General features: G+C 32.9%; 1 protein-coding gene across 2 annotated transcripts in view; it reads right to left on the bottom strand.

Annotated features, from left to right (window-relative positions):
- LOC145293844 (proteasome inhibitor PI31 subunit-like) overlaps positions 1–9,816 on the bottom strand; it is a 41,965-nt gene extending 32,149 nt beyond the window's left edge. The window contains exons 1-2 of one of the 2 annotated variants that reach the window (XM_080140524.1): positions 9,617–9,816; positions 1,646–1,819 (exon numbers count right to left, since the gene is read on the bottom strand). In XM_080140524.1, coding sequence (XP_079996650.1) covers positions 1,646–1,819; positions 9,617–9,754 — 312 coding nt within the window. In that variant the 5' untranslated portion in view covers positions 9,755–9,816. The remainder of the gene's footprint in view (positions 1–1,645; positions 1,820–9,616) is intronic. The other variant, XM_080140523.1, reaches the window with a different exon arrangement.
- Positions 9,817–12,937: the final 3,121 nt, after the last annotated feature.

Genomic DNA, 12,937 nt, shown 5'->3' with positions numbered 1-12,937 from the left:
GAAACTTCCTCCCGGTGCACTGCAATGGGTCACCAACTAGAGCAGGCAATCAATTGATTTGATTGAAAAATGGGCGATTTCACTAATTTTGATGACAATAAAAATATGGGAATGTGAAACATTCGTTGATTATAATTCAATCCTGAACAACATCGAGTATCCCTGCTAGTTAGTAATAAAACTGCAACCAATTTTAATGTTTGTAATTTCTACTTTCCATGAAACATTCATCTGTTGTTTTCTGTTGTGACTTTTTTTCTTTTTTTAAAGTATCATTATAAAAAGCTCCTTTAAAAAAAATCAAATTGAGCCTTCTTAAGGGAATTAAAGGGACAGGAACTGAAAAGAGTTCTAATTCAACGATTAAAAAGTGACAGGTGTGTAAATTTAACGAGGTCAAACATCAAGCCATAAGGGAAACTTAACTTTGGCTGCAACCAGTTTCTGTTTGTTTGTTTCTTCCAAGATGCTGGGGAAAACCAGCCCCCCATAAAAAGGGGAGTGTCCAACTGAATAGCAATTGTCTGATATGACGGGTTTTGGCCGCATTGATCAAAGCTGACTGCTTTTCTGGACCTGCTGGCACAAGTGCCAGGTATACGCCTTTGTTCGGATTCAATTTCACTTATATACGGAAAAGCCAAATAAACACGCGGAGACTAAGAAATACTGCAAAAATAGTGTGTAAAAGTCGGCCAAATAAAAGATACACATGACCTCCTTTCGTAAATCAGAGATATTATAATCTAGGTTGTATATAAAAAGTTCTAAGAAACAGTGACTGACTCCGAGTGCCCCCCCCCCCAATCAAAAAAGGCTTTGCCAGACATACACAAAATGTGCACACAGTAACACGCATTTTGCCTTTTATATATATAAATTTTAGATATCATGAATTGGAACAAATGCATCGAATATATTGCTAAGTATACTGCAAAGAAAGCAGAATATTTCTATTGGGTGAGAAAAAATTCCCTGCTTGCCAGTATTCTACATCTCGATAATGCCACCATTTGCCTATGCATGGAGTATTGCTGGTGTATCAAACATTAGTTTCTCCCTCTTTGACAGGATAGAAAAAAAAAAAATCCCTAACATAAAAAGTCCCGAATTTTCTGTCAAGCTCCAGCACCATTGCCACAATGTTACATCCCTGTGCTTGTTTTATAAGTAGTTCAACGAAATGTGCGTCGATGAAATTAATGTACCTATACATCCCCCAATGTAAATATTCCAAATTACCTGATTAACAGCAAAATCCCATCACTTCATTGTAACGATCCACAGATGTTGAAAAATAACTAATAAGCTTTTTGTCTCCAGATATTTAGAATTCACTCCCTGCTACCCTGACTGCACCAACATACAAAAAATTTTAAATGTAAAGTGAATAAACATCTTGCTGCTCAATTTCCCTAAGACTGCTCTCCTATAAATAATAACTCAGGCCCCTAGAAAAGTACCCCTATATGTTTCAGTGACAATATGCCTTGTTTGGAATGAATTAAAGTAGTGATTAGAGTTTTATTTTTGCAGTAAACTTATCACCAGTGACGACAAGACAATCAAATGGGGGGGAGGGGCACCCTTAAAGTGGATTGTGAAGAAGAAGATGAAGAAAAATGGACTCCAACATAACACCTACCATCACATTGACAATCAAGGTGCCGTCAGCCACAACTGCTTTTAAAAGATAGCGATCTTTTTTATTAGTTGACGATGACGTTGCTGTGGATTGATAACGAAGTGTATAGACTTCTGACGATTGATTCCATCCTTCCGGTAAAAGTTCAGACTCAGCGCCAGATTCTGCTGCAGCCTGGAAATAATTGGTTCAAAATAAAGATTTGATTTCTGGTTCATGCGAGAAGAAAAAAATCTGTTTCTTACATCTTGTTAAAGATATATTTGGATTCGTTTGAAAATATATATATATATATATATATATATAAAAAAGAAGTAAATTTACTTTCATTATTGCTGTTTTATGACTCTGAAAAGGTCATTTAATGCTAAATTCAGTCACTATTGCAAATTCTTAATGCCTTGAATATTTATTCATCGTGTTTGGTACAACATTAGCTAAAATAGTTTTTTTAATGATACAAATTAATTTCTATTATTTGAATGTAGATTATTTTGCCACATTGTAACACAAGGAGTAATTAACTTGGATTAATCATGGATTAATTAATTTAAAGAATCAACCTTTTTAAATTGATACATGAAATATCACCAAATATGTATACTGTTAAAACAACAAAAAAGCAAAACACTATTTTAACTGATATTTTAACAATAAAATTAATAGTTAAGGTTATGCTTTTATTTTTTGACATTGCACAAAATTCTACCCGACGAATGAGGGAACGGGACACAAATCTATTTTCATATTTTTTCTTTTGATTTTTTTTTTCTGTTTTCTATGCCAATTTATAAGCTTTTTCCCTTAAATGTTCCCATCTGCTTTCTATTAAAAAAAAATTACTTTATGATCTATTTTTATGCAAGTTCTAGCTATATTTTTTTCAATTTCTTTTTTTAACCGCTAACATATTTGATGATTTTATCATCTAGCACTGAACCCCACTGCACCCTAATAATCAAAGGAAGAAAATTTAGGAAAAAAAAAAAAAAAAAAATCAAGTCAAAAAGAGCAAACGATCTTGATTTTAACTGCAACTGGTTTCTGTTAACTATACTGCACAATTGTCAAAGATTCTTCTGCTTTGCATGTCAAGACTCTAGAATCTCCAAGTACTGAAATTCTTTGGTTGTCTATTCTGCATAATCAGCGATACCATGCATTCTAATGGTTAAAGTTACAATTCGATACTAAATTTGATTTCTGGTTGCTGCTACACAGACGGTTACATGGTGACAAGGCTGAAAGTGTACATTTTGATAATGTAAAATTGTAGAGAACCTTGTGAAATATTTTAATATAATTCATTATAAACTGTTTTTTTGGGGGGGGGAAATTGTAAAAAGAAATTGCATTTTTATTATATTTTTGTTTATAGGTATGTGCAAAATGAATGTCAATTCCCAAAATTTAGAACATTTTGATTTCTCCCTTCAATTCAAGAAATCAACAAGTTTTAATGAAATTTTCAGTATTATTAAATCAACAATCACAGAATATAATGAACCCATTATTTTTTAAAATCTTAATGAAAATTTATTATTTTGGTTTTCTTTAATAAATTATTTCTTGCCTTTGGTAACAATTATTTGTTGCGAATTTAAAAATACTTGTCTGCCCAGAATATAACTGCCATACTGGTAATGTTCTATTTTAGCGCCAGAAAAAAAAAATGACTATAATTATTTAAAATAACATTGTATTTAAAACAAGTTAATTTAAACTAAATAGAAATATTATTTGTATCAAATGCTAAAAGTTAGACCCGTTGAATTGTCGAATGTTTTCACTCATAACCAAAAGCATGTTTTTTTTTTTTTTTTTATACAATTAAACCTTGTATTCAATTTTTTGTTTTTAATTATGTAGTAATATCCTGGGTTGGGTCTCGTCGTACACACAGGCAAGAAAATGTGCACTAACCCTAAGTCCCAGTGGCTATACTTATCTTTGTCTAGTGGTGGACCCTTCAAGGGTGACCAAACTGTCACTGGAACTAGTCCTCTGGTACTCATGGCAATAGGTCTGTGTGGCAATACCTTTTGCACTCCAGTTGGCTGTTCGTTGGTTTGACATCGTGTTGAGTACCATTTTGTAGATGATCTGGTGCCACTGGTATATCGCTCTCAGTGCGGTCCAGGTTGGTCATGGCGTGGGCACTAATTAACTGAGTTTTCAAATCAAACAATTCAATAATTTCTCAGATCACTTTTTTATAAATTAGAATAATTATTCAAAAGATATTCAGAATACACTTTGTGCAAGGGAAAGTTTACTTCATGATGCAAGTTGTTTTCAGCTTGGGTTCATTCAGACAGATTTTTTTTTTTTTTTAATCAAGAGAAAAGGTTTTTCAGCCATCTCCGTAAGATTACCATTTCCTCCTCTGTCGTTTGGAGATTACCCTTCGTGTTTTTCTATCGCTTTTCTTTTTTTTCCTATCTTAAACCATATTTCTCCTTAATTCTCTTTTTCCTTTCTTTCTCTTTCCAACTCATTTTTCTCTCAAAGAAACTGTTTTATTGGCTATTCCCTTCCATCTTTCAGTTTAATTCCCTACACTTATACGGTGGTCTGACACTTAAAAGAAAACACGTGGCCCAATGACAATATCAGAGCAGACTTCTCATCGCCAATGTCACCTTCACTTTGATGAGAAATTTCTTTTCTGTCAACTTTATCAACTAAAAAACATACTCCAGGGTTTTGGGGAAAGAAATGAATTTCAGAAACCTCGTATCAAACACCCCACCTAACCCTTAGCCCATAAACAGGGTGAATTGGTGTTACCCAGGCATGCAACATCGTTACCGTCAGACCCGTAGAGTTGTGGGCTATTTTTTCTTATAACCAAAAACGTTCTTTTTTTTGTTTTCTTTTTTATACAATTAAACTTTGTATTCAATTTTTTATTTGAAGTGAATATTTTGGGAATTTTTTCCCAATGCTAAAATAGGACATTACTGTGATATTAATTTTAAGTATACTTGAAAACAAGTTGTCAAGGTTTGGAAAGAAAGTAAAATTTTACCCTAACCCCCTTTTTTAAACGGGAATATTCACTGGTCACAAGAGAGAGATGGGTGTTCAATTTAGTAGAATGCTATAATTGAAAACTGATCCCCAACATTAAAAGTCATAAAAAATATTTCATATTTTTTTTCGTTTACTGATCTTTTGGCATTCACCTTTGAATTGTTGACTTTCAGAGGTTTTTGGATATGCCGAGAATGAATATTGCATTAGTAGTTATCCATATTTGAAGACATTAGTTTTTACTGGTGGCCATCTTGTTTCCCCCCATTGAGGAAAAAAAAAAGAAGCCAAACGGAGCCAAAAGGGCCAAAAAACATTTTTCGGTTTCAAGGCCGAAATCACCCCCACTCCTCTGGATATTTTCCCCCGCTTCCCAATATCAGATAAGCTTCTTTTTTTTGTTTCACTTAATTACATTCATTTTTTTCACTTTCTTAATTTCATCAGTAAATATTACCTTACGCTACAACAGAACACAACCACTCTAATTTGGTTTTGTAAGAGTATTCAAGGTCGCTGACGAGTCTGATAATCAAACCAGTTGCAAATTTACCGTTTGCATGGTATGGACTCCTGAACCCTGGGACTCCTTTGCGCCATTTGACCGCCTTCGTTTACACGCGATCGGTTGCTTACTGGAATGTATGAATGCATGTAGTCACTTGACATTTCACAAAGTGCATGAATACATGGCGGACATTTTAAATGACAAGAAATATTTTTCATAAAATAAAAAGTTTTCACCTCATTTAATCGTAAAAATAATGCTGTCAGTAAGTTTTCAAGAGCGGTTTGCAAAAATATTTTTATGTTTTTCGTTCTTTTTTTGGGGTGGGTAGGTAATTCAATCATAGAATGTAGTTTAATAGGTGCTTCTGCAGTTTAATTAACCGTTTTTCCGTACGTAACGCGCCCTCATTTACCAAGTTGAATACCATTTAGCCTTTCACGGAAATTCTGTGTTTACATGTGGGGAGGGGGCGGTGGAGAGGCGGCCGCCACAACACCTTCCACTGCCCCTCCCGTTTCTGTGAAATGTTACACGATATTCTATGTACGGAAAAACGGTACTAGTGCACTTATTGATCCGTGCTGAAATAATAACGTTATTATTTAAAAAGCCATTCTTAACATAGGAAGGGGAGGGTGTTTTGTACCTATTCTGTACTTTAACCTTACAATTGAATAAAAAATAAAACAAGATCATAAAACTTTAATTAAACTTGGAAATACGATATCGCGAATCAGTAAGCGCATTAGCACCGAAAAAACAGTTAATTAAACTGCAGAAGCACCTGTTAAATTACACAAGTTCTATGATTGAATCCCCCCTCCCTAAAAAAAAAAAGAAAAGAACGAAAAGCATAATGTTTTTGTTTTTGTTTTTTGGAAACCGTTCATGAAAACTTAATTTTTTAAGATCAATTAAAAGGGGTTACTACCATGCAAATGGTAAATTTGCGACGGGTTTGATTAGATTCGTTCTCAGCGACCTCGAATACCTTAATAAAATCAAATTAGAGTGTTGTAGCGTAATATTATATTTACCTTTTAATTCATTTTAATAAATGTTACTCTAAATACCGTTTTAATTTGTGGTCATGTCTTTACGTTCTTTACTAAAGCTCACGATTTCTTGGAATTCCCCCCTCCTCCAACAAAGCTTACCTTTTTTTGTGCCAACGCCAGTAGTAGGGAGAGGGGATTCCAGTTAGATGTAAGGATATTTGAGCTTTTTTGGTGTTTTTCCGTTATTGGAAAACAAGATTTTCGCCAGTAAAACGATAGTGATTACGTTGGATACTGAAAGTCTTCAAATACGAATAACTACTTGTTTGCGCAAAAAATAAATGCGATGTTCCTTCTCAGCATACCTGAAAACCTACACAAGTCGACAAATTAAAGGTGAAATGCCGTCGGGTCGGTAAACTAAAAATTTACCAAATATTTCTGAAAACATTTTTTTAAAATCTGAAATCAATGAGATTAACGTGAAACAAGGAAAAATAAATGGTACTCCGTGCTGAAATAACGTTATTATTTAAAAAGCCATTCTTAACATGGGGAGGGGAGGGTGTTTTGTACCTATTCTGTACTTTAACCTTACAATTGAATAAAAAAATAAAACATCAAAACTTTAATTAAACTTGGAAATAGGATATTAAAAAAATAGCGCGGATCGGATCAGTAAGTGCATTAGCACCAAATATAAATTGTTTAATTTAAAGGGGGGGGGGCAATTTCCCAAACGTCCGTCGTCAGCTCTACTACATAATCAAGTTACCCGAATTGATTTTTTAAAATAAAAGTTTCAGGTACTCCTTGGGCGTTGAGTTCCATGGCGATCAGCAGAACAATTTAATGGGTGAATGTTTACTTTAACAACAGAACACCGACCAATAAATAATTTTTTTTTTTTTTTTTTGGTTTTCGGGGTCGCTGACAACGAATCAGATATTCAAACCCGTCGCAAATTTACCGTTTGCATGGTATTAACCCCTGAACCCTCGCACTTTTTTTGGTGCGGTGGAGGGGCGGTGTCATCCCTGTCGCCACGGCGTGACACCCCACCCCCAATGTAAACAGAATTTGTGAAAAATTAAACAGTTTTTCTGCTCGGTGTATGTCGGCGCGTTACTTACGGAAAAACGGTAAATTAACGGCAGAAGCATCTGTTAAATGTTGTACAAGTTTTATAATTGAAAAAAAAAAAAATAAAAAAATAAGAAAACGAAAAATAAAAATGCTTTTGTAGACCGCTCGTGTAAACTTAATTTTTTAGATTAAAAAAGCATCAAAAACTACGTAACACAGAAAAATGAACCACATTTTGTTTTTGAAAACTTTATTTTAAATGTCTGTTAAAAAATTCTTCCGCGATGTGACAAGTCACCTTACTACGCGCGTCCATATATGTAAGAATAGCATAAACGATGACGGTGAGTGGGCACAAAATAGTGCGAAGGTTCAGGGGTTAATACCATGCAAACGGTAAATTTGCGACGGGTATATCAGATTCGTTGTCAGCGACCCCGAAAATCTTAAAAAAAACAAAACAAATTTTATTGGTCGGTGTTCTGTTGTAGTTAAAGTAAACGTTTACCCATTAAATTTTTCTGCTGGTCGCCATGGAACTCAACGCCCAAGGAGTACCAAGTTTTAAAATAAAGTTGTAATGTTTTCTTTAGGGCGACAAATTTACCATGACACCCTATAAGTTCACATAACAGAAACAGTCTTTACTTGATTCTATTTTCAAATAAAAATATGGTGAAGTTTCATCTCGTTTTGATTTTGTAGATAAAACTGGGGGGGCAGGTCAGTACTTTTTGACGGACCGTCTTTTTAAAAATCTACCAAAAATCAGGTAATTATCCGATCAATACGAAATTTTCAGCGATTATTAAGAGAAGAATGAACTTTATAACGGTGTACTTATTTTTCATAAACGATATTTATATATATATATTTTTTGCTTACAAAACCCCCCTTGTTTTGAAGTGGGAACAAATATGCTTAAAATAATCATCTGAAACTGAACACAACATATTGTGTTGTTGTAAGGGACAGAATTATAGATTAAAAAAAAAAAAAATTGTTTGCATACCTTATTTTGACGTCTGAATATCAGAACTTCGATTGTGTTTAATTATCCCGCTTTTGAGTTTTGAAGTGTGAAATTCGGTGAATATGTTAAGTAAAATAATTAATTTAAGTTAAGCAAAACAAAAAATTTTTTTTTTAAATATTTATACGAAAAAAGCCATTTTTAAATCTTTGATAAATAAATTAACAATTTTTTTTAGCGAGCCGAATAATGCATGACCATTATTAAACAGGGCATGCTTTGAAGAATCGATACAAAAAAAAAAAAAAAAAAATTCGATAAATATTGTGCCCTTTGTGTTAAAAATAGCATCATTTTTTTCAATCCTGTTTGAAAACGTTTGCCGCCTTTCGACTACGGTGGACCAAACGCGCTGAAATATTTTTTTTTTATTCTGCTTTAAATTCCCCCCCCCCATTTTGGGGAGCCTGGCCCCCACACACATACACATTAAAAAACCAAACTCATACAAATGGTCACCCATCTGGTACTGGCCAGCCTCAGCTTAATAATACATTGAAATTTTCGTCACTGAAAAATAAGTTGTTTTGGACTGTTTGGTCTTCCATAGTTTGCTTCTTATCAAACGCAAACGTAAACAGTGTCGATCTAGACTCTAGATCGACGCGAAATAACTGGTTACCTATATGAATAAGTGGAATTATTTGAAATCCAGGTACTTATATTATAATATTTTTGCATATTCTCTTAGAAAATCATCCTAAATCTTAGTTAGACAATAAATAAATTAATTATTTCAAAAACCTTTTTTTTTTTTTTTTTTTTTTTTTTTAAATATTTATGTACGTTTTTTGTGCAAGACAAAAAATGTCAATTGTTAACTTTTTGGGAAAATTTAACATTTAAAATTTAATTAAAAATAGTAGAAAAAGTTTTACATTATTCTGTTTTCTATATGATAAAATTCAGGGTTTTATCTTTCTAGAAAAAAAAAGTTACTCAGAAATAATGGATTTTAATAAATGTAATTTCGTTTTAAAAAACAACAACAACTTGATTTTGCGGCCATTTTTGGCGGTGCCTATAAAAGAACAACAAAAAAAAACTTTCATTTTACAAAAACACCTAGTTTCATTTTACTATTTGAAAAAACAAAACAAAACAAACAAAAAAAAAACAAAACAAAAAACATAAATGATTATTTAGAATCTCCGCCGTGTATCCACCTGCTCTGTAGGAATTCTTGGAAATTTTTTGTAAACAACAGGGGACTAAACATTACTTATTTCGTTTATTTACGTAGTCTCGTCGTTGTTAATCGAAGTGCCCATTACTGAACACTTTTACTAAGCAATAATCAAACAAACCTCTTCTCCAGTCCCAATGCAAGTGAAACCATTATTAATAAAATTCCAGTGGATAAGGCAAACTGCAACGTCTTCTTTAGATTTAAATTGTGCCTTGGCACAAGAAAATAACAATTCTAAACCAGGAGTTCCCTCCATACTTATAAGATGAGAGAGAAAAAAACAAAACAATTTGATCTCACAACACAGAAGAGTTTCTCATTATGACGTTTATTTAACAGGAACATAATTTAATCATACACCGTCAAGTCGCTTACGGTATTAAAAAAAAAAAATTATTTGACATTTCAAATACGTGCTAATTCCCCTAAAATATAAATGAGATTTTTAGTTAAAAATGAAGACATATACGTCTGCTACAGATTCTACTGTTTGTAGGCGATTACACGTAAGCAGCTTGAAAAAATATCGGTGAAAAACAAACAAAAAACACCCACTACCACCAACAATATTTTCGAATGGTAGGGTCTGCCAAACAATTGTGAAAAATGGACCGCATGTTTCCGTGACGTCAGATTTGTGTTAACTATACGAACTATGGAAAAGCAGAAGCGACTTAATTATTTTTTAAAACCTTTGCTTATGTTCTTCAAACTGCAATTAATAATTAATCTTTGTTATAATTTTGTTAGGTTTTAAGATTTACACAGTTTAACGATTAATAATATTATAAACATTTGTATATTAAATATGAAATACAGTTTTACCGACTGTTCATTTGGTTACCTACGGGATTCCATATTTTGTTCGGTAAAAAGAGACAAAGGGGGTCTACAAAATGCTTAATATTTGTGCAATGATATTTTCAAATTGGTTTTAATCTGGCGATAAAATAGCTGACAAGAGTCATGTCTATATTAAAACTTAATATTTAAAAAAAAAATTTAAACGCAATTAATTCAAAATCTATGTGGTAACAGAACATTTTGAAATAATGGAATTTTAATCGTTTTAATCTTTAAAAAATTAATGTTTACGAAGTTTCTTTTTCTTGGCAATTCAACTGATTATAGTATATATTAATTCGAAAAACGCTATTTAAAAAAACATAATAATATAAAGTTTATATCAATTTTTTAATTGCAACTTCAAGGTAAATTTTTGTTCAATATGTGTGTTTAAATTTTTTAAAAGTAAATATTTTTTTACTTATTTGAACTCTTATGTTTCATAATAAATAGAAATTTCGATAGATTTAAATATATTTTGTTCGAATTTCGAAAAAATAAATATGGGGGGGGGGACACGCACTAAAAAACTATTTCTCCTTGTATATTTGACGAAAACTGTATTTTATATGTAATTTCATTCTAAAATGGATAAGTATCGAAAATTTCACAAAAATCTGACCATTAGTTGATGTTTGCTAGATTTATTAAATACGGGGATGTTTTCACGTTCGGAATGTCTACTACATGGGAAGATTATTTTAAAGCGCCAATTATGTAAACACGATTTTCATCTCGCACTTTCATTATTTTCGTACGATGAAAAAAATTTTAAAAAATTATTACTGGTTTATTTTGCCCTTCTTCTTTTAAATTATACAAAAGTTATATTGAAAATATTAATTTATAATAAAGTTACATTGTGTTACATATAGAGCGGGGTAATTCTGTGGTGAATTTTGTCAGTCCCTATAGAATGGGAAATCACTTTTTCGCTACTCCTATAATTTTTTTGTGTATTAATATTGAAATGTTCACATTAAAAACCCTTTTTTCTTTTTATTTGTTCTCCACGAGAGCAAATTAGGAATGAGGCCGTTTTTAATGTGGAGAGGAGGGAGGGGAAAGGGAAACGGGGACTAGCTCCCCCAAGAGGAGGGGAGTGGGAGCTAGTCCCCGTTTCCCTTTCCCCTCCCAAAATATCATATTTAAGCGTATTTTATGCCTGGGCAATGCTGGGCGGCCTGCTAGTATAATCTAAAATGATCACTCATTTTCGCAATTTTTAAAAGTAATCCTTAAAAATGCTAGCTGGCATGGAAGTGGGTGATGTTTTAATGTTAAATTTATCTACAATGGTGATTCCCCTATTAAAGTTTAAAATATCTTTATATTTCAATATTTGGGTGATTTTCCAAAATGGTCAACACAACAAAGCGAGAAAAAAAAAAGTGGTGAAAAAATACTTACACAGCAAGTAAATTTTATCAAAGGCAAGATAAGTTACTATTTATCTGGATAAGTTTTTTTGTTAATGTTTTAAACTTATTTTAAAGCGATTTTTACTTAAAAATAAAGCCAGTCTAGTCAGAATGAAAAACGAAATAATGGTCTCATTCGAGCCATAGTTGAGTCTCAATAATCGCTTAAAAATCAAAAATTTAAACAAAAAACTTTCAGATAAAGTGAAAGCCCCCCCCCTTTTCTCCATGTTAAGACTAGCTTTCTTGTTTGCTTGACCATGTCTAATTATCTACCCAAATCGACAGCAGAAACCGGAAGTCACAAAGAGCAGACAATCTTGACCATAGCCATTTTTATTGGGCATCTTCATGAAACCTGTAATGAGCAGGTTTTAGTAAAGAAAAGTCATTATAAGTCCATGATTAAATGAGCAAAATGGTATATAGTATCTACGATAAGAGAGTTATTCGAAAGTCTGTCTGTACGAATAAGAATAAGTTTCTTTAAAGGTTGACAGAGTTTATATTGTTATTTGGAAATAAGTCTTTGTTTTGAAATGGTTTTGAGAGTGAGTTCACATGCAGACAGGTTACAATCTGGGATAGTGAAGTCTTTCTATCAATGCCATAGCCAGAGGCTAAACATGTTTTTTTTCCTTTTCTTTTTTTTTACACAAGAGTCACCACTTATCAAGGCCCAGAAGTTACTCGAGGATAAGGGTTAAAGAGTGTACAGTAGTCAATGGGACAATATCATAGGAATCGTTAGTAGTGTAAATTTGGTAAAATGGATTACTTAAGGGAAACGGCTCATCAAGAACTTGTTTACGTTGGACTTGAAGATGACCCTATTGTAGTCAGCTGGAAAGCAGGCAAACAGAAGAGAGTTCCACAAGTGTGCAGTTCTAAGAAAGAAGCTTTGTTCATAGAATCTATGTTTAGGTTTAGGCTCGGATAAAGAGTGGGGGAAATAATTGATAGTGCTTTCAGCTAGACGAGTATTTCTCTTGAAAGTTTGGTGAGGGAGGATCATAGATTGGAGCTCAGACAAGCTCTTGCCATGAAAATAATGATAAAGCAGAGACAGGTTCGCAGCGTCTCCTGTGAGAAAGAGGCAAGGAAGAGAAATAGACATCCCCTACTAAACTACGAAGTCTATTTTGAACTCTGTCAAAGCAGGATAAGGCTTT

This window comes from Euprymna scolopes, chromosome 15, assembly GCF_053919585.1.
Source record: "Euprymna scolopes isolate OS-2025 chromosome 15, ASM5391958v1, whole genome shotgun sequence".
In the NCBI taxonomy this organism is placed as follows: Eukaryota; Metazoa; Mollusca; class Cephalopoda; order Sepiida; family Sepiolidae; genus Euprymna; species Euprymna scolopes.
This window is presented reverse-complemented; position numbering and strand designations above follow the sequence as displayed.